The 20,202-nt window shown below is 48.6% G+C and overlaps 8 protein-coding genes across 8 annotated transcripts, besides 1 other annotated feature; 2 read left to right on the top strand and 6 right to left on the bottom strand.

Moving 5' to 3' along the window:
• Positions 1-217: 217 nt before the first annotated feature.
• FPSE_01072 (uncharacterized protein) lies at positions 218-1,848 on the top strand (the record flags this gene model as incomplete). The annotated part of the gene is made up of 3 exons (XM_009254192.1): positions 218-669; positions 732-1,570; positions 1,625-1,848. The coding sequence occupies 3 exons, from the start codon at positions 218-220 to the stop codon at positions 1,846-1,848; spliced, it is 1,515 nt and encodes a 504-aa protein (XP_009252467.1).
• A 138-nt stretch (positions 1,849-1,986) lies between these two features.
• On the bottom strand, positions 1,987-2,773 carry FPSE_01073 (uncharacterized protein; the record flags this gene model as incomplete). The annotated part of the gene is made up of 3 exons (XM_009254193.1): positions 1,987-2,072; positions 2,123-2,473; positions 2,539-2,773. The coding sequence occupies 3 exons, from the start codon at positions 2,771-2,773 to the stop codon at positions 1,987-1,989; spliced, it is 672 nt and encodes a 223-aa protein (XP_009252468.1).
• Positions 2,774-3,338: 565 nt separating this feature from the next.
• FPSE_01074 (uncharacterized protein) lies at positions 3,339-4,503 on the bottom strand (the record flags this gene model as incomplete). The annotated part of the gene is made up of 4 exons (XM_009254194.1): positions 3,339-3,471; positions 3,527-3,753; positions 3,801-4,403; positions 4,459-4,503. The coding sequence occupies 4 exons, from the start codon at positions 4,501-4,503 to the stop codon at positions 3,339-3,341; spliced, it is 1,008 nt and encodes a 335-aa protein (XP_009252469.1).
• Positions 4,504-5,080: 577 nt separating this feature from the next.
• FPSE_01075 (uncharacterized protein) lies at positions 5,081-6,217 on the top strand (the record flags this gene model as incomplete). The annotated part of the gene is made up of 1 exon (XM_009254195.1): positions 5,081-6,217. One exon carries the CDS (start codon positions 5,081-5,083, stop codon positions 6,215-6,217), a length of 1,137 nt encoding a protein of 378 aa, XP_009252470.1.
• A 100-nt stretch (positions 6,218-6,317) lies between these two features.
• Positions 6,318-7,166, bottom strand: FPSE_01076 (uncharacterized protein; the record flags this gene model as incomplete). Its single annotated transcript, XM_009254196.1, has 1 exon — positions 6,318-7,166. The coding sequence occupies one exon, from the start codon at positions 7,164-7,166 to the stop codon at positions 6,318-6,320; it is 849 nt and encodes a 282-aa protein (XP_009252471.1).
• Positions 6,612-6,657: a repeat region.
• A 351-nt stretch (positions 7,167-7,517) lies between the features above and the next one.
• On the bottom strand, positions 7,518-9,296 carry FPSE_01077 (uncharacterized protein; the record flags this gene model as incomplete). The annotated part of the gene is made up of 4 exons (XM_009254197.1): positions 7,518-8,224; positions 8,274-8,462; positions 8,559-8,970; positions 9,021-9,296. 4 exons carry the CDS (start codon positions 9,294-9,296, stop codon positions 7,518-7,520), a joined length of 1,584 nt encoding a protein of 527 aa, XP_009252472.1.
• An 801-nt stretch (positions 9,297-10,097) lies between these two features.
• FPSE_01078 (uncharacterized protein) lies at positions 10,098-11,288 on the bottom strand (the record flags this gene model as incomplete). Its single annotated transcript, XM_009254198.1, has 1 exon — positions 10,098-11,288. The coding sequence occupies one exon, from the start codon at positions 11,286-11,288 to the stop codon at positions 10,098-10,100; it is 1,191 nt and encodes a 396-aa protein (XP_009252473.1).
• Positions 11,289-15,083: 3,795 nt separating this feature from the next.
• On the bottom strand, positions 15,084-15,812 carry FPSE_01079 (uncharacterized protein; the record flags this gene model as incomplete). The annotated part of the gene is made up of 1 exon (XM_009254199.1): positions 15,084-15,812. The coding sequence occupies one exon, from the start codon at positions 15,810-15,812 to the stop codon at positions 15,084-15,086; it is 729 nt and encodes a 242-aa protein (XP_009252474.1).
• Positions 15,813-20,202: the final 4,390 nt, after the last annotated feature.

Below are 20,202 nucleotides of genomic sequence, written 5' to 3'. Positions count from 1 at the left end.
CAAAGAACTGCTTTGGATCTTGGAATGCGTCGAGCCTGCAAAGGGACGGCGAAACAGCATTACGTATTTAGATATCAGTAGGATGTATTTTAATAGAAGCTTGACATGTTGTCACTTTCATCTAGCAGAATGATCATTAACAGTTCTATGGTGACTATGAATGAAGTGAATTGTAGACAGGTAAATGGTTGTCGTAACCATAGATGTTTAAGTGAAAATGTTTGACAGTTCCAGTTACATCAAGTCAGGTGTCCTGCCTGAGTTTGGTCTTTGCCAACCCAGCCCAGCGAGGCTTGTCCTTGTTCGCCACGCCTTCAACACACACAAACAAGCACAAACTTTCCAGCGACACCTCCCTTTTCCCCCCTGCTCTATTGGGTTAGATGGAAAAGACTTGAAGATGAAGAAGACACTGCTTCTTTGTTTTATTCACGGCTTCAAGGCAAGTCTACCCCTCCCCCGCATTATCCTAGTTCGGAGTCGTAATCAGCTTAAGCTAACGCGGATCAAGGGCGGCGAAGACACTTTTGGTGTCGACTACCAGTTTACCAAGGACCTGCGTGACTTGGTGAGAGAGGCTCTACCAAAGATCAAAGTTGAGTCGATCGTCTATCCCAAATACGAGACTCGTGGAGATTTGGGAAACTGTGTGAGTCACTTTCGTGACTGGTAAGTATTCACCCATTATTTGCTAGAGTATAAGCAGCAGCGATTAATGTTATTGCGTATAGGCTGCAGGACAGGGTCATCGACATGGAAGTGGCAGCTGGTACGCCTTCACCAACGATAGAGCCCTCAGTGCGCACCATTCTTATCGGTCACTCTATGGGTGGCATCGTGGCGGCTGAGATGCTTATTGGCTTGGCCTCTGAGAAGCCCATCTACACCGAAGACGGCATTCAAAAATCCGAGACACCTAGTTTCAACTCTCTCATGTTTCCCTACATCCAGGGTGTTCTCGCCTTTGACACCCCTTACCTGGGCATTTCGCCCGGTGTGGTAGCCCATGGTGCTGAGGACCAGTATCAAACTGCTTCGCAAGCTATAGGCGCCATCTCGCAGCTGAGCGGACTTGGAGCATCATTCTGGGGCGCTACACAAGCTGCATCAGCCACAACAACCCCGGCCCTCCCAAAGACGGCTGGAGCTTTACCGGCTCCCTCGGCGTCTGGTGGCAGCCAGTGGCAGAAATGGGGCAAGATGGCCATGTACGCCGGCGCTGCTGGGGCTGTGGCCGCAGGAGGTGCAGCTGCATGGATGAACCGTGACCAGCTGGGTGAGGGATGGTCCTGGGCGTCTTCACATCTCGAGTTTGTGGGATGTCTTGCCAGAGGAGAAGAGCTGCGTAAGCGTGTGTCGTGTCTGCTCCAACTTCGAGAGGAGCTCGATGTGGGTTTTGCGAATATGTACACTCGTCTTGGAAAGGCGGCGCCATCGAAGGAGATCAACCTTGTTGGGACGGTTCTGGGAAAAAATCGGACGTTCTGCAATCTTCCCAAGAAGCAGCCCGGGGGAGTGTGGAAGGAAGCCATCAACGATAAGGCAACAGACGAGGCCGGGGCACACATGAGTGAGTGATAGATCCCACACGAAGAGTTGGTTTATATGCTGATGAATGCTTTAGATATGTTTACTCCGAAAGAGAACCCGGGATACAACAAGCTGACCCAAGATGCCACACAATTCATTCACGACTGGTTGCAGAACGACTGGTACCAGACAAGTGCTGCAGAACCATTGCTTCTGAAGGAAGCGCCGAAACCTGGTGATAATCCTCTACATGAAGAAAACCCCTGGGCCGAGGAGAAGCCTGACACTGAAGACGCAGGCGTTCGGGATATTCTTTAACATGTTTTGTCTTTTTAATAGATAGTTTCCCTAGGCTCTATGTATTACTGGACCGGGTAAAAGGTCCATATCACTTATCCCAATGGTCAGTAAATCAACCACTTTTAACATTTTCTCTACATCGTTCGTGACTTTTATTTATTGGGCCTTCTGACCCTGGGCCTTCATGTTGCGCATAACCTTGCGTCTCTGGGTCATCATGTGCGAGTACAAGACATAAGATCCTGCACAAAGTCAGTGTCAACATTAAATACCTATGATTTCCAAAACTCACCAGGAACGTAGATGGCCAAAATAGCCTGCAGAGCAAACTTGTACAGCTCATTGAGGTGGCCCGCAGGCGCGGTGGCCAACCAGATGAGCCAGCACTCGCTGAAGATACCAACAGGGTAGAGCACGAAGAAGGTGTTGTAGCGCAACCAAGTAAGGAACTTGGGCTGGAAACCGGACAGCGTGAGGGCGAAGAAGGAGTATCGGATGATCTCGGTGACGGACCAGGCGATGAGCATGGACGAGTAGAAGGGCGAGAGGGCGAGGACGGGGAAGACGTCGACAACGGCCCAGACGAGGAGGAAGCGTGACGAGACTTGCATGAGCGTTGTGAAGAGGGGAGCGCGAACGACACCTGGGGAAGAAGCATGTTAGTATGACATTCCGGATTCCGAGGGGTGACAGAGAAATAGATCGTACCGAGCAGAGAGTGCATCACTTCCAAGCCAGCCAAAGTCTGCGTCCACTTTGTGAATTCGCCAACATTTGGGTAAACATACTCAGGCCCATGAAGGCCGAGCAGCATGACAGTACGGCCAAGCACGACGGACCATAGGACGGCCGAGACGAAGTTGTAGAAGATCAGATAGGCCTTGTTAACGGTTGAAGCTGGCTTCAGGGGCCGCTTTGTAGCGGCAGCAGTGTCGGCGGCCATTGTAGCAGAGTTATGAAGAGTAGCGATTGAATATACAGAGACTACGAAGGGGCCACTCGGAATGAGAGGCTGGCGATTGAAAAAGAGGTTGAAGCTTTGTATATGTACAGATATTCAAGATGGGAAAATAGATGTTGAGGAGGCCATTTTACTTTAGGATGTAGCTAGCTTCCCCATCGGGTTTAACGTGCTGCTGTCAGTGGTTTTGGTGGGGACATGAACGGGGACGGGGATAGGGGATTTACCACTGTATTCAGGTACCGCCCAGGTAGCCAATAGATACTGCTAAAGAGTTGATGAGGCAGAACACAGGTGAGTAAACTCCGTTTCGACTATTTAACTATAATTTCTACTGCCCTAAGGTTAGCGATATCAAGTATGATTGGCGCTTATAGCAAGAGATAGTAGGAATGATCAGGCCTGAGGTTGCTGACCATGCATGCCCCAACGATTTGTCGTCTCTCTTAGTTGGATTAGGTTACAAGCTCATATCAAGTTAATCTACAGGTCTATACGGATAAAATAATTCATTTTATTTCCGTAATTTCTCAAATTCACTTCTACATCAGTACGTAGCAGTCAATCTCTGAACAAGGTAATCACCACTGTTGATACCATCATACTTCTTATCCTTCTCCGTCTCAAATGTCCCCGGAATAGCCTCGATGAAACTTTTGAAGTTGGGGTTGCAAAAGTATCTGCCCTCGGATTAGTTCAAACCCCGAGAATGTGTACTATCAAACAGTTACTTACGCAATGCTGTAGCGCGGGGGATAAGATTCTGCCTCCTTCTGTGGTGGTTCAACAACTCTGTGAATAGTACTCTTGATCATATCGTTACTCCATCTAGCGAGTAAATCGCCAGCGTTAACAACCACAGTACCTTCGATAGGCGTTGCATCGACGAATTGACCCGTCGGGCTTTTGACTTGTAGTCCACCTCGAGCGTCTTGAAACAGGAGAGTGATTGAGCCATAGTCCTGTCCTGTTAGTAACCTGAACTTTTATGGTCATAAAGGTCACTTACACTGTGCTCTCCAGCTCTGACAGTTCCTGGGTTCATCTTGAAGACGTCAGACTGAACTGACGGATAGTGCAACAACCGCAGTGTATTATCCCCAACGTCAACAAAACCGTCAAAGAAACCATCGTCAAGGCCCATGCCAACAGCGATGGCTTTCATCACCTCGACGTGCAACTGGCGACACTGCTCGAAGAACCCAAGCATGTCCTTTCGGAAACCTACAAGCTCGCCACTCTCTTCAAGCCAATAATTCGGATGTCCAGCTTCGTTTTCACGACCAATCTCGAGACTCTCCTTTATATCTGGCAAAGCAGCGCGCATCTTTTCAACGTCGGCCAGATCGGTGAGTTGGCTGACTTTCTCTCTGCCAGGAGCTGAGTAGCCTCGGTTGGCTTCTGGTGTTGTCCAAACAACTTTCATTTTTGATTCGAGAGGTTGATCGAACCAGCGGGCAGACATGTCAAATGCATGCTGCAAGTCTTTTGGAGAAACGGGATGGTTCTTGAGGTAGATGAAGCCAGCAGTTTTGAAGCCTTCGAGAATGGCATTTGCAGTGTTATTACGTTCAGAAGGGGTTCCGTTAAGGAAAAGGGAGAAATCAATGAGCTTTAGATGGATTAATTGGTACGAACTCGTACGTTCCAAGTATGGGCCGACCTACGGGGATTGAGAGACCCTCCTTGCTCACAGCAAGATCCGAGGCCATAATATCAGCTGGAAAACACAAAGCTGTGTCAAGTTTTTGATTGATGAATGGAAAGAAACCGGCATGGAATCTCCTAGAGAATCACAGCATTCAATGCAAAGTCATATTATAGAAAGCCATTGCTTCGCCGCAAAACAACGGCACCTTCCAGTTATATACAAACACTAGATAATGCTTCCGGCATGAGCTGATAAGCGTGGCGCTTTCCCTGCAGCCGTTGCATCACACCCCAACTGTCGCTGATAAGCTGTTTAGACGATACGACGTACATAATCAGGCCGTGAAGCGATGTTGATAACAATCATGAATGCGGGGTAATTCATGCGCGTTCCTCAAGTTGGGCAACGCAACCTGTTGATCTGCAACGTTGCGGCTTGTCCCGCGAGATAATGAGGGTGTCCTGAAACTGTGCCGCCGCGGCTTGTTACGCCAGGCAAACAAGACTCCGAGAAGGAGGTGTCCTGGCCAGATCCTACCTTGGTAGCTTCTTTACACATTCACTCACAAGAGTCTAACTCAAGTTCCAACACCATCAGTTCCAGTAGACTCAGCCTCTCTTATCATTCACCCAAGCACCATGTCATCCTCTTCGGCACGCGTGGTCGATATCCACACGCACATGTACCCTCCCTCTTACATCCAAATACTGGAATCCCGCTCCACCATCCCTCTCGTTCGCAAGTTTCCTCAAGCATCCGATCCTAGACTCATCCTCCTGGAGGCCGAAGTCAAGGCTCTGGAAGAAGCAACACGAGATCCTGAAGCGAAACCACCTGGTCGACCTCTGACGTCTCACTATGCGTCGCTTGCTCAAAAGGTACACTTCATGGACACGCATGAGATTGACATATCTGTCATATCGCTAGCGAATCCATGGCTGGACTTTCTGGACCCTTCAGAATCTGGATCCATAGCAGAGTCTGTCAACCAAGAGTTTTCACGCATGTGCGGCGAGCATCCAGGAAGGCTCTTCTTCTTTGGCACACTGCCTTTGACGGCAAACTTGGAAACCATTCTCGAGTCAATCAAGAGTCTCCCAACGCTCAAGTATTGCAGAGGAGTCATCCTGGGCACTTCAGGACTTGGCAAAGGCTTGGACGATCCTGACCTTTTGCCCATTTTCGAGGCTCTTGCCCGAGCAGAGTTGACAGTGTTTTTACACCCTCACTACGGTCTCCCGAACGATGTTTGGGGTCCTCGAGCGAGCGCCGAATATGGCCACGTCCTTCCCTTGGCCCTTGGCTTTCCCATTGAGACAACCATCGCCGTTGCTAGGATGTACCTGGCAGGAGTCTTTGACAAAGTACCAGAGCTGCGCATGATCCTCGCCCACAGTGGCGGAACACTTCCTTTCCTTGCCGGCAGAATCGAAAGCTGCATCATGCATGACGGGCAGTTTCTCCGGGAAGGGAAACTAGCCAAGGGCCGCCGAACGGTGTGGGACGTGCTGAAAGAGCAGATATATCTTGACGCCGTCATTTACTCGGAAGTTGGCCTCAAAGCAGCCATCCAGGCCAGCGGGGCCGACAGGCTCATGTTTGGCACCGATCACCCTTTCTTCCCACCTCTTACAAGCGACGAGCAAGGTGAATGGGAGAGCGTGAGCCTGAACGCAGAAGCTGTTGCTCGTGCAGTTGGACAAGGCACGGGGGACTGCGAGAACGTCATGGGAATGAACGCAGTCAAGATATTAAGACTTGACAGTAAATCATGACTCTAAATGCATGGTATTAGCACAAGATAGAAACGCCATTCAGGCGTACAGACAAGGCTACCGACCTAACTCCAATTTTGATTCCATAAAACGCCCCAAATCATGATGCAGATGCCTGCTCGGCAAACCGAACCTCAGCCTGATGAATCCTCGTCTTTGCTTCGAGTAGGCCTTGCTCTGCTTGTTGATAGTCTTCCGGTGTTGCTTGATTCTTTTGTAGATTCTTCACGGCCTGAACAGCACGCAACTTGTCGCAGACCAATTCCCAGTAAAGTTTCTGTTCTGTGCCGAAATCCACCGAGTAGTCTCCTGGCACGTTCATAGCACCGTTGACTGGGCCAGACGCTGGCTTGCCATCTGTAGCCTCGGCAGCCATCCGTGACTTGCGCAGGAACTTCTCCCTCGCCTCGTCCTGTTTCTTCTTCTCCTTTTTTTCCTTCAGGCGTCTCTTTGCTTCGGCAAGATCCTCAACTTCTTGCGCAGCAGCAGCTTGACGCTGTTCCTCCTCCTCACGCAAGCGTCTTTGTTCGACCAGTCGTGACCTTTCCTTCTCTATTTCATCCTTCTCCCGTTGCTCCTTTTCCTCACGCTGAACCTTCCAAGCGTTTTCTCGGGCCTCAAGGTCGTCAACTAGAGCCTTGTTCTTCTTATCCCTAGCCTCGTACTCTTGTTTTCGCAAGAGGGCTGCCTTGATGGCGCCATCGTAGGCGCCGCGCGCCCCAGGATCGGAAAGGATGTCGCGGGCGCGTTCGAACTTTTCCCATACTTCTGCGTCGAATTTATCGCCTGCTTTATCGGGGTGGTACTTTAAGGAGCGCTTTCGCCAGGCGCGGTGGATCTCTTCTTTGGGTGTGAGGGCATCGACTCCGAGAAGTTCGTAGAGGTCTTCATCTTTGGAGGCGTATTCCTGCGCATATTGCAGCAGGTCGGCTGATTTCGAGTCCGTCATTTTGGACTCTGTAGCTGATGGGAGGTTCGTGTGTTATAACCTGAGAGGACGAGTGAGGAAAGAAGTTAAAGGTTCCGGATTTTTGGTTGGCAAGCTTGAACTTCTTGTCGCATCACGAAAACACGTGACCTTGCACTTTATACTCTGAATGGAAGTAGGTTTCTGTCAAACGATTGCACAAGAAGCGATGGACATCAAAGGTAGCAGCATATGTATCATCTTGTTGAAACTATAAATTAAAATACGTATAAATCGTGGTTGGAAGAGTTAACTTTCTAGGCCCCTGCTCTTAATCCAGCTACTTAAATACCACCCGGTCGTATATCCATCTCTTAAGTGCTTGTTACACCTCTAAAAGTCGATCGTATCTGCAAAATGATAGACATTCGGAGTTCCTGCCGACAAGCTGAGTAAGTATCGCTCGTATGGTCCTAGAGGTTCCTCAACCATGACCCGTTGCCTCTTATCAGTAGGGCCATTCTTCTCGCTCCCGATATATTCCCAAACCCATCTTCCCTTTGACCAGTCGTTGGGATGTCCCATGTTATCTTTTGCAGAATGAGGACACCAGCCCGGCTCCTGTGGTACTGGATCATTATACTTCTCTCGTGTGCGCTTCAGTTTCCACTTCCCGAGCAACGCTGGGCAGTCCCAGACATGTTCATCATCCAGGCTGAGTCCTTTACAGGCAAGCCGAATTCTCACTGAACTATGTATGCGCTCGTTCGTGTCCAGAAGATATCTAGACTTGTCTGATTTTGATCTGCGGTCGGTTGGTCTGTACAGACCTGGTGTGCGAATTGTCTGGCCGGAAAGCTTATAGAGGATACCTGGTGACTTATTGATTGCCCCGAGTCCCCAAGGTCTGAATGGGCGATTATTTTCGTATATAGGGCTCATTGCCCATTTACGTATCTTCTGTTTCTGCTTCTTCTTCCTCGACTTGATACTTAGTTTTGAGGGAGTCTTGTGATAATACTTGACGTTTTGCACGAAGCAGCGCTCTAGAGAAGGCAGATCAAACTCGACGCCGATCGAGGCCAATTGGTCCATCATCCCTAACACTCAGTCAGCACAGATTTGAGTTGGCATGTTAGAGAAACTTACAGGCAAGTGTACAGTTTGCAATACCCTGGTCCTCCCATCCACCACCAATGTTACCGTGATTACCAGGAAACCAGACCTGTCTAAGATCCGTTGTGTACCTGTTCTCGGGGAGTCTCTCCCATACTGCTGGTGAAAAAGGTGGACGGGTCTCATCCAGAGCAAGAGCTTGGAAAGCATGCTCTATTCTATCTGAAAGATTTGTGTCATGCCATTTGAACGTACTAAGCTGGTCAGTCGCTTGGTTCGATATAGGAAAGGGGGAGACTTATTCGTCATTGTCAATACGGATACCGAGTTTATCCAGCCAGGCAATCTTTGGGATTCCGAGACTACCAACAGTGTCCCAGACACAAACTGCTCTGATTGTGATGATCTCGTCTCCTTGCTCGCGTCTCACGCGAGTATAGCCGAGTTGCTCCAAGCGAGCTCTGTACCTGTCGGCAGCATCTTTTCCTTTTGGCTTGTCGGGAAAAGGGATGTTAGGGAACGGGTCTTCGTAGTCGTCATCCATCCAATGTTGCATGTCTTTGAAAATTGGATAGAAGAACTCGACACCCTCACGAGTAAGAAGGCCGAGGTGGCCTATCATGCCGGCCACAGAGCGGACTGTGAATGCACCTCTTGAGAATCCAACGAGGATAATTTCATCGCCGTCCATATAGTTTGAACATATAAAAGAATATGTTTCCCTCATGCGCTGTGAGTAAAGGTTAGTCAACGTTATGTTTTTCTCAAGTCCCGACATACCTCAGCAAGACCTTGTCCGAAAGCACCTCCAGTGATACTATCGAGCATATTGCTGCCTGTGCCAACTCCTGACTCGTAGTTGACTACCTGGAGCTTTCCATCATTACATCTCTTCTCAAAACAGCGTGAGATACGTGTCACGTTGGATGGGACTTGAAGAGAGCCTTCTTTCTCGAACAAACCAGGCTCTTGGTAGCCTTTGTCACTGTCCATCCACGTTCCATCACAACAAGCAATCAATCGCTTGAACATCTTTGGTGTGGGTTCTGTAGTCATATTGGGAGTCAATGAAAGAAGAATAGCTAGTTCTGCGACACCTTGCAGTTTATCACAGATGGCTTTTTAAATATCAAAGAATAACAGGAACGAGTTAATGTCGTGAATTCGGAAATGTATTACAGGCGTCAAACGTCAGCTTTCAACCGTTTTGCCATTCATGAGATTAATTAAGCGACGGGCCAAGACTTTTCCCCCTGTTCTCCATCACAACATTACAGGGCTGACGGAGGTTTACGAGATTGGACACTTTCTGAGCGACGATCCAAGGCTAAATAATAAGCTTGCGGTCGTATTTCTGACATTCAATTGGGTGACCAAGACGGGTTGAATATATTCGCTTTGCATTCCGCGAATGAACTTGTTTGTCTTGGCCCTCGTGTTGCAGGCAGAAAGAAATATAGCATTGAAAGTTGGGGGCTGGCTCAGCCGGGCTGTTGCTGACAACCTGCATAGGGGAACATACAGCGACTTTTCAGCCGTTGTCTTATTAGGGCTGATTGCTTATGATTGTTTGGAAGCCTTGCCAATGGATAGACGTGTCTTGTTGATGAGCGTTCGCTCTACCCGACCGACATATGCAGAACATATGACATAGCCACAATTTCTCGGGGAGGCTATATTACATGCCTCAAGAACGCCAGTTTATCATTCTGTAATTGTATTACTGTTTGTAAATCGGCTGTGTAGCTATGACTGCGCCATGGTACATACACTACTATGTACATATGAACTTCTTTTTCCAGACAAATTTTTACAATGATACAATATAGTACAGTACAGATCCATGCCTGTCACACTCTACTTCTGATGCCTTGAATGCTCAGCATCAAGTCCCTTCCTCAACCAATCCGGTACAAAGGCCTTAACCTTGACTCTATTGCGGCTCTCTTCCTCGCCCCAGTCCAGCACGAACTCGTCCTCGGGATTAAACGCTCCTGATGCCGCATCACCCGGCAGTGTCACATCAGTCATGTTCTCCAGGCGACACAACCCGAGTCCAATGTTGCCCACACCCTTGAGCCACTTGCCCGCGCTGCGACCTCTCTTCTCGAACCGGCCGATGCTTGTGTCCCGCGGTATCATGTCCGCGGTCACGCTTTCAAGAGATGAGGCTGCACCATCCGCGTGGTACTGCAGTGTTGTTGGAGCCGCATGCTCTGTCTCGTAGACTACACATGGCAAGATTCGCTTGCGAACTACACCACGGTGTCTTGTACGAATAGTGAGTTCCTGGCCGACATAGCAACCTTTGTGGAAGTCAATGCCGTTCATAATGTCCATATTTGTTTCCTGTGGAAGGGCATGCTCTTTCGAGATTTCATCCTGTCCTTCAGCAATGCCATTGAGATAGCGTCGTATTGTGTAAGCTTCCTCGGTAGTCTTTTCGAGGTCGACTTGCGGCGTGTTTTGGTCCAGTTGCAAGAGTCGGTATCCTAATCCTGGTGCCCGTGGGTCCTGAAGAGACAGATTCGTCGACTTGACAATCGAGTCCCAGTTCGCACCATTCGAGTCATCCCAAGTATGCCACACAGACGCCTCATCCTCACCCAGTAAACGAACAGTTAACTTCGCTCTGAGTTTATAACGCTTGATATGCTTGGCCAGCGTCGGGGCGTGGCCTGCATCAACCTCAATCAAATACGCCGGCTCCTCGGATGAAAGCCCGGGAGAGTTATGGTTGGGATAGACAAAGACATCGTACAAGACTCTGCCTGTAGCAGTCAAAAAAGCACCGTAGAAACCATCAGTCCTCGGCAGTCCATCTTTTGTCGTCACATTCGCCGTGATAATCCCCTGTAGAAACTTTGCCGAATCAGGCCCAGTAACAGATATGAGTCGTCGTGATGTCAAAGCCGCAAATCCCGATGCAGGTGGAGGTGGAGGGGAAAGCGAGGTCGCAAACTGTCGCCGATGTAGCCGGCCACCACTGCGGCATATTGTGAAACCCGGCTGGCTATAAGCCAAAGCTCTCCTCGGAAGAATTCGCATCGTGAAAAGAGTGAACGAGCGGTTTAATAAGGGTTTCGGCCTTTCTACACTCGAGAGAGCATTGAATTGGTTTGCGAAAAGTTACATAATGACGTACTGATAGAGACATGGTCCGTGCGTGTTCCTTCTATGTGAACCCTGAATAAGTTAAACTCGATTAATAAGATCCGCGGACTTCGGACTTTCGGAGGCTGTAGAAGCGCAAGATCTACGCTTGCATCATTCAAGTCCAAAGTTTATTAGCCGGAGGAGTTTGTTGTTCATATTGCTATTTCCGGAGGCACATCAGTGGGCTGTGTAGCGGTGTTGAAAGGGCCACCATGGCTGTCAGCAACAACCAACAAGACAACATCTCTATTATGTGTTTATGCTGACTAGAATAACTAAAATGTAGACAAGATCGGCGTTTGAAACGGTCAAAAGATAGTGCTTAGACAATGTCTCTCCGCATTTTGAATGTGACCAGGCAGGCTTGATAAGAGAAGCAGGTCCATTACTCGCCGTATCCGCGGAGTAGAGGTCAGCAGCTCACGCCGAGAGATAGAGAGGTTGTCTCTATCAAAAAGATAGATAGAGTGTGCAACTAACTACACGATCAGCAGACCCCTACCCTCTATTCGGCATATTCAAGGCACCGGCATTGACGGCTTGTTGAACTACTGCTGTAGGTAGGTAGACGTACCATGCATGCTTGTTCCCGGTAAACAAAGTCCTCCATGCCGAGGGGTTCTCGGTAAGAAAAGAAACATGTCCGCCTCGGTCACACAGGCCAACTTCCCCAGACTCTTTTTTACTTTCCTTCTTCAACACCCGAGACCCCTGTAGCTGCAGCGTATCAGTACTGACGAGCCAATGAGGCTTCTCTTTGACTTGTTCCTGGGGTCCGATTTCCGGACCCGGGTGTGTTCGGGTACTCGGAGGGGACAACGCGGAAGCGTGTGGGTCATCAAAGGTCTCATGACCCGATGTGAACGTTGGAGGACCGGCCGATACGACCTCCGTGATTCCGTATCGGGCCTGTGTCGATTTTATCGATAAGGTCAAATCACTGAACATATCAGTATTTTACTGGAGCCTGGTTACAGATCTGATACAGCGAACACGCAACACAACATAGCCCCATGGAAAACAATGCAATGCATGCAATACAATGGATCTATGGATATTCGGCATAATTATTGCTTGCGCGTATGTTACGAGTTTCAGCCAATTTGCGACCGTTTAATTGTGCTATTATTATTCGTACCTGTTCAGGGGCATATACTATCTATAGGGCACCACTAACCTGCCTCATCGGTATGTACGCGTATGCCGTATCGATAACTACTAAGAAAACAGGGGCTATCGTCTTATCAATCTTACGATCACAGGACACAGATCACATCTAGTTTCCCAACCCCAGTTTTCGTATTCATCTCCCAACCCCCTTCAACCCTAGAAGAGATCTGCTCTTAGCTTAACTGCCACTGGATGAGTTCCGAACACGAATATCAAACGAGATGTGATGATTCTTGTTGAGAAAGAAGCCATGCATAAGACGATAGTGAAAACAATTGCCAACAAAGCCTGCCTACCTTGGTAGACAAGTTCGCTTAGGCATGAGGTTTGACAATTCACCCTTTACCGCCCTTTACAATCATCTCTATCGAGCCATCTACAGTAAAAGCAAACTACTATCTGTGGTGGTCGGTCTAGGGGCTGGCTGGGCACTTAACTAGGGCTACCCAACTAGGCGCATATGTTCCGTTTCCCCAGCTGCGTCTAGAAAAGGTGTACCGGTGCCAGGCCCCATTGCTTCTGGGGGCGGCTGTTCTCTGCGCTGTGCTGCCAGGTCAGGCCACCGGTGAGCAGCGACACGCCCAAGCGGTCAGTAGACAATTCAGCCTTCACCAACGCCAACAAACATGCCCTTGCATGATTGTTACGGTAAGAACAGGTATGTGCCTGGGATTATGGGGCCGGAAAGGCTAAGGGAAAGCCAAGATGGCAATAAACACTCCCTAGTGGACAGTAACTTGGAAACGTGTCTATCATCTGGAGGATTAACACGAATGAAAAAGAAACTTCATGTCTCTTCTCCTTCTTCTGTGCCGTCCCGCTTTGACTGATCCTGATCCATAGTAATCCATCCAGACATGAAAGAACCCATATTGAGTCCGTTTGTTTATGTGTCTCTGCCCAAGGTTAATTCATACTAATAAAAGGACAAACGAATGGAGTCACGTCCCATCGTAAAGAGTTTTTTTAAACAATTAAATTGAATTGTGAAAGCGGAGTTGTGTGATTCCGGGCATTCAAGTCATCCCACGCCCCTTGGAATATTGGTTTCTGATGGGGCCAATCCCGGTTTGTGCTTCACGACTTATATACATCGTTCTTTTTCCAACAGAATTTTTCAGCCTCTTTCCCACTCAAGATCCAGTTTTTGACTCCATCTACCGGCTCGATGCGGCGCATGGTGGAGAAGAAAGAATCACGAACTAGTTAGTGGAAGATCCCAGGCATGTGCGAGTGTGACGAGACCAAAAAAAAAATATTGTGTAAAATATCAATTGTTGAGCTGGATTGAGAAATGCTCTGACGACTCCGCCAAGACCTAAAAACAAGTCAGGGAGGAACGGTAGCACAAAAGCAAACCCAATGTCAAAAAGGCGGACATGAGCGAAATGACGGCGGTTTCGCCATGTCTAATCTTATTGCCTTGTTCTCTTTTCTTTTTGTGCCTTTGGGTCAAGACCTTGGTCTTTTTTGCGCCCTGGCGTTGACGCTGCCAGCCATTTCTTTCTAGAAGATCGAATTTACCATCGGGGCGTTTCTTTCTTTGTAAGCTCCGAAACAACCGGGTCTTGTCTTTTCATGGTCAATTTCTCAAAGAGCCTCCCTGCCAGCCAGTCAGTCAGTCATACATGCCGACGGTGGGAAAAAAGGCAGGACTTGTAGTTCCGCTGACAAAACTTCCAACCGTTGTGTCCCAATATGAATCGTGTACGAGTCGTGATTCGCCATCTTCTTGTCCCTGACCCTGATGGGTGGGACGTCAAGGTCTTGTCAAAGACTTGAACTTGAGTTTTCATGATGGAGCGGGCCTCGCTGATGAATCATTCGCCAAGGGTGTTGGTCTAGTGTTGCACGCCTTTGGTTCTGCGCCGCTCGTTGGTCCAGAGACTGAGAGAAGACGCACTCCCCCCCCTTCGATCGGTCTTGGGTAGAGCCCGATCCCGATAAACAAATGGTCAAGAGAGTTTTCGCCGCTGATAAGGGAATCCCGGTGACTATCAGCGGCCGGACGAGCGACGATACGGCGTCGATACCGGCTACTATGAGAAACTCCTGGCCCGAGGTTAATGTTCATGTTCAATGTCGCGATAAGATTCACAGTTTGCAAAGATGGAGAGATGATCAGGTGATTGTTTTTGAATGTTTTTATCATTTGTTTTTAGACTTTATAAGTCTCTTTTTGAACTATCTATCTGATCGGCTACCACTCAACCTTCTGTTGGGAGCGGCACCTAACCATGATGTTATATCCAATTCCTCATTGCCTGGTACAATTCTCTGTCTTTCTTTATTCCTTCAGTTGTAGTAGAGTGGTGAAAATCCGTAAAAAGTCGTATCCTTTAAATATGAAAAATGCTCTTTTTTGCTGTATCCCAAAATCCCTTTCTCGTGGTATCCCTTTGTATAACAAAAAACGCCAGTGTAATGCCCGCCCGTATCGCTTTGTGTGTGAAACAAGTCGCTAAAGAAAATCACAATTCATTCATAAGACGTAGAGTCAGAGTATAACCCCTTGCTTTAGTAGACCGAGATGGCCGACACAAGCCTCGCGGGACTGCGAGGTGGCAGGTAGTACTCCTCTGCGTAGAGTGAGTTGGAATCTTGTTGTTGTTGTTGCGATTGCTTCTTGGCGTCCTTCTCGTTGAATGTGAGGATGGCTTGAGGGGGCGATGGAGGCATGGAGTCTTCGTCGGAAGAGTCTGAGTCGTGGTCGACAAGCTCGGGTGGTGAGCTGGAGTGAGAGGGTGTTCGGACAAGCTCGAGCTGAGCGTAGTCCTCCTCGAGGTCATCCTCCTCCATGTCGTCTTCGATCTCGATGTGGCTGATTCGGGGGCTCATGGCCTTGATGGGAACGGAGGGAGTGTTGGACATCTCAATGTCCTCATCCTCAGAGTCGTAGTCGTCAGAGTCAGAAGAGTCGGAGTCGTAGTCATCCTCGTCCTCCTCCTGGACGACCTCGTCGGCCCACTGGACTCGTCGTTCTTGCTGGGTGTTGTTGGCTCCTCGGACGGACTGGTTGAACCAGCGTTCTTGTTCACGCTCGGCGTCGGCAAGCTCAAGCATCAGAGAGTCGAGGAGGTTGGCGTGGCCGACGAGAAGGCGGAGGTCGTGATCAGCCTGGGCAGCCTCTCGAGAGAGCTTGGCCCGAGCCTTGTGGGCGAGGTAGTAAGTTTGTGTGACGGACATGTTCTTCTTGAGTGTGGACTGGTGGAGAGAAGAAGTCTTTGAAGTTGTAAATGTCGACATTGTGAGTAGAGGATCCAGAGTGTGTATATATGTATGTTGTGAGTCAAGGCAGCGATCCCGATTGCGGCAGGCTTGAATTAGCGGCCGGGGGTGTTCGGTGGTGACAGTGACTTGATAGATTGTGTGATAAGGGACTAGCACGATGAGTCCTTGTTGTGGTAGTAGTAGATAAGATGAAACAGATTGTTAAAGCCAAGACTGTGGAGAAGATGTGATGATCTTGTAAATCTTTGTTGTTGCTGTTAATGATGGGAGACGAGATGGATCTTGGAACGGGGGGAAGCGAATCTTTTAACTCGAGTTGATCCTTTACGGACTTTTCACCTTGTCTCAAGCTTCCAAGGGCGTGGGCCATGGGGATTACCAGTTATGCCCGACACGCCGCTTGGCGGACTTTGCACACGCGGACCCGAGGAGTGCGAGAAATGTCCTGGCAGGGGTAGACAAGTTAGAACGCAAAGGGGGGTGTGGCTTAGTGATCGGTTGACAGGGATATGGCGTGAGTGAGCGGATGACTCTTTGTCACCGCGAAGCCGCGAAAGCTTAGAAACCACCGACTCTAACGGTACCTAGATTTTCACATGGTCTGTCTGCCCCTCTGCCCCTCTACCATGTGTAGACAGCATAGACACGTATACGATGTGCCCGTCTCTGCGTGTCTCTCTCACGACTCCGGCCCCGACCTGGCGGATCTTGCGGAGGCCTATGTCAATGCTCGGGCTTGGGTACTTCGGTCAGGCCGCTAGATTACGGGGTAAGACCAGGTACCTTTCGCGCAAAGTATACCCGAAACGGAGTCGCGTTATGCCTTTATCCTAAGTTTTTTGGTTTCTTTTTTTACTTATCCTGGGTTTCTTCCATGTTCTTTTATCGCTGTTGTCTCAGTGACTGTAAGTTCCGTGTCTTCTACCACCAGCCTTGGATTTCCATTGATTGAGGTCTACGCCATCAGCCTTAAGCGACACGTTCGTTATTCTCCATCGGTTGAATGAATGGCGCAATTCCAAACACCGAAGCATACGCCAAATCAGCACAACTCAAATCGAAGCGCTGTAAGCATACCTACCGAGTAATTGACACTCACTGCCCTGTCTACAATCTCGCACAGGGCTGGCGTAAAATGATTCATAATCGTGGTACTATGTAGGTGGTTGATTAGCAACCCTGTGCCTTAGTACGTCTCTCTATCCAATCAGATCCGGCCATTCGTACATGTCCCTTAGCTCCGAGGGCGGATTTACAAGCATCGCCCTTCTGAAGTGTTCCCTACAGCGAGGTGGAGGCTTACAGTTAGACCTAACGCTGGTGCGAGTGCGATTTCTCAGCACTTGATCAGTTACAACGCGTAAAGTTTAATCGTTATTCGTTATTACGCCCTGTCGGTGTTTAGACAGTCCGACACGGCGGTGACTCTTTGGATGCAGTCAGTGAATCAATGAATTTCCTTGTTGGGATAGCTGCTTGAATATCGCAGGATGACTCTTTTGCTTTTGCTGGCTCGGCAACAATATCAACTTCACCGTTTGGATTATTGACAGAGTCCAATCTATGTATGCATCCATCAATTCCTAATTCAAGACATTCCCCTGCGTCCCGTGCCCGTGCCTGTTTGTGCTTGTGCTTGCCGTCCGTCCCATCTACACAAAACCTGATCCTCCATTCCCGTCACGATGACAAGGAGGATGACCTCCAAAAAAGAGAACTCAAATACCTTTACTAATTGCTGAGGCCCCCTACATTAGCACTAGGCAGACCAAATCACATATCGCATCACAGCACAGTAAACACTAAGAAGAAAAAAAACACCAACGCTTATTATCAATTGACCACTTATTAACAGAGCCAAGCTCGTGATGATATTACAGTGTGCACCCTTTCAACGTAGGGCAGTTTCACATAGCGGCCGACTTATAACCTCCGCATTGTGTATCCCCTATTCGCTTCGCATCATGTACCCTTGCTCTTGCTGAAGCCCAGGTAACTCCGCCTCAATCGCTTGTCAAGCTGTCATTAGCCAAGCCCGTAAAGATTCCTACAAAAGGGATAGCAAAGCGAGAACGAGTATCTGTAACCACTGGGAGCTCACAGTATCCGGGGTTATGGCGCAGTCCGCGGGCCACACCTTGATACGTGTGTATGTGCGTACGTATCATTTGTAGGGCTGAGGTGAAGTTGACCTCCTGTCGGGATCGAGTTAAACACCGAGTTATGCTTTGTACGTACGGACCAATGGTTGGCAACTGATCACCATCATTTCTCAGCCCAACAAATGATAACAAGCTTACACAGCCAAGCTTTTGCTACAGACAGCTCATCTAACCTAACCGTTGTGGCTGGCTATGAAGCTTTCCTGAGCTGTTGATAACCAGGCAACTTAATTCCGTTTTCGTCGCATAAGGAATTATCCCACGATCCCATCGCGTTGCTAGGCCATTTGTCTTTGACGGCTGCCTGTCTCTACGGGTAATCATTAGGCATCTCTTAATGCTGCGTTAGTTTCCAGGCACGTAGTTGAAGCCTATTTCCACATCCTTGTTCAGTTCTGAAAGTGCCGGTAACGCAACTCATCACGATATGACCCGACTGTCCGCAGTACGTAGTCAATATTCGTGATCGCAGCCGACTCGGCTACGTGGCTTGTGAATCGGTTCAAGATGTTGCCGAATCTTACTTGACAATATGGTAATATCCATGTTATTGCCGAATCATCAGTGCGGATTCCCGAGTTCACCGAGCTAGCCCATCAGTCACTTCTGGGTGTGTCTCCGCAGGCACGGTTTTTACACGGGATTGACAGTAACAAAAGAGTCACACCTTTTTTTCTCTCTGCTTCATCTCGTCTGAAACTCCGCTTTTTTCTTTTTTGTGGATATTGGTATTTTTCGTTCTTTTTTTCGCTTCCATCACCAAGAGTGGCTACCCATTCTACGGTACTCGTACCTCGCTAATCAGATCACAACGGCATGTTCGGCGGTACTCTTGAACAATGGGTCCCGTTTTCTTTCTTTTTTTTCTTGTTGGGCTGAGGCTTCCTGGGTTGGGAGATTCCCGAACCGTTCCTGACAAGCCGAATGCCGTTTATTGGATGCAAGATTCCTTCGATTCATGTTCTTGTAACCTTCAGCCCAGCCCATGCACCGAAGGTTGAAGAGAAGGGCGCAACATTGCGTCCCTCGGATTCGACCGAACTGTTGCTGCATTTGTGTCTGCATGAGAACCCTAGTTGGGGAATTTGAGGATTGCTTCGATGCCATTTTGAGTCATCAAGCCATACCGTAACGTATTCTCAAAAGAGTTTAACACGGCAAGCCAAAGTCCGCTTATTACTGTGCGCAGAGAGGCTGTAAATAGGTGACACGCAGACCGTAAGTTACTTGTCCCTTTTGACCGCTGGTCTGGTTAAGGTTGTCCACAATACAGTCAGCACCGCATCTTGAAAGAGCGGAGATTGGTGTGTTGCACTTGGGCTGCACATTCACGGTGTAAAAAAGCCCGTCAGACAGCGCCCGCTATAATTACTACTACAATGTACTTTTTATCTCAGGTTCAGGCTGAGGGTCAGGTTTAGTCAGGCTCAGGTTCAAGAATAGGCGTAAGCCGGTGTTAAGGATTTGGCATTAACTTTGATGAGGCTGCCGAATTGGGTTGTTTTAGCGGATGGTCCCTTAATCTGCTTTGTCAGTCGGTTCTTGGTTTCTTGCGTCTTCTTCTCGGCCGAAGTTGTCAAGGGGTGTGTCTTTATAACGTCTGCCCACTTATCTCTCGTAACACTGCCTGGTTTTTCACACCTTGATTCCTAATGCGATCGATAATTGCTGCTGAGTGAGAAGCTTCTACAGGCTACCATTCGAGTTTCTTTTATTTACCATTTCTCGCTGTGGATTGTATCATGATTGCGATGACGCGATATAGATAATTGTCAGAACCACAACATGTATATACGCCTTTGGTAAAGACTTCTTTTTTCCTCGTGACTCTTGCGGAGATTTTTCGCATTCGGATCTATCGAAGTCTCCGTTGCCGACCCGAGCGAATCCTTCCACTTCCATTCTCGCACACCCGCTGATCAGAGATCTAGTTATCTCTGAAAGAGTCACATCACAGCAAACCCACGGAGGTTCATAATGGCCGATCTGCCGGCAAAACGTGGGGAAGCGAGCGAAGGCATCCTACGTTTATTTCCTAGTCCCGAAGGATCCGTCGCATTCATTCACACTCATTATCGCAGTTTAACATAAAGCCGCAAATTCCGTTTCATTGACGTCTTTGAAGCTTGACCGGGGCTAGCTTTCAAATTGTCAGGATATCGCATTGATACCAACAAAACAAACTTGCGGAAGCTTGATTACCTACGGGCGGCTCGGCACATGCCAACCGTCGTCCCTCAACT

Source organism: Fusarium pseudograminearum, chromosome 4, assembly GCF_000303195.2.
Source record: "Fusarium pseudograminearum CS3096 chromosome 4, whole genome shotgun sequence".
Classification (NCBI taxonomy): domain Eukaryota; kingdom Fungi; phylum Ascomycota; class Sordariomycetes; order Hypocreales; family Nectriaceae; genus Fusarium; species Fusarium pseudograminearum.
This window is presented reverse-complemented; position numbering and strand designations above follow the sequence as displayed.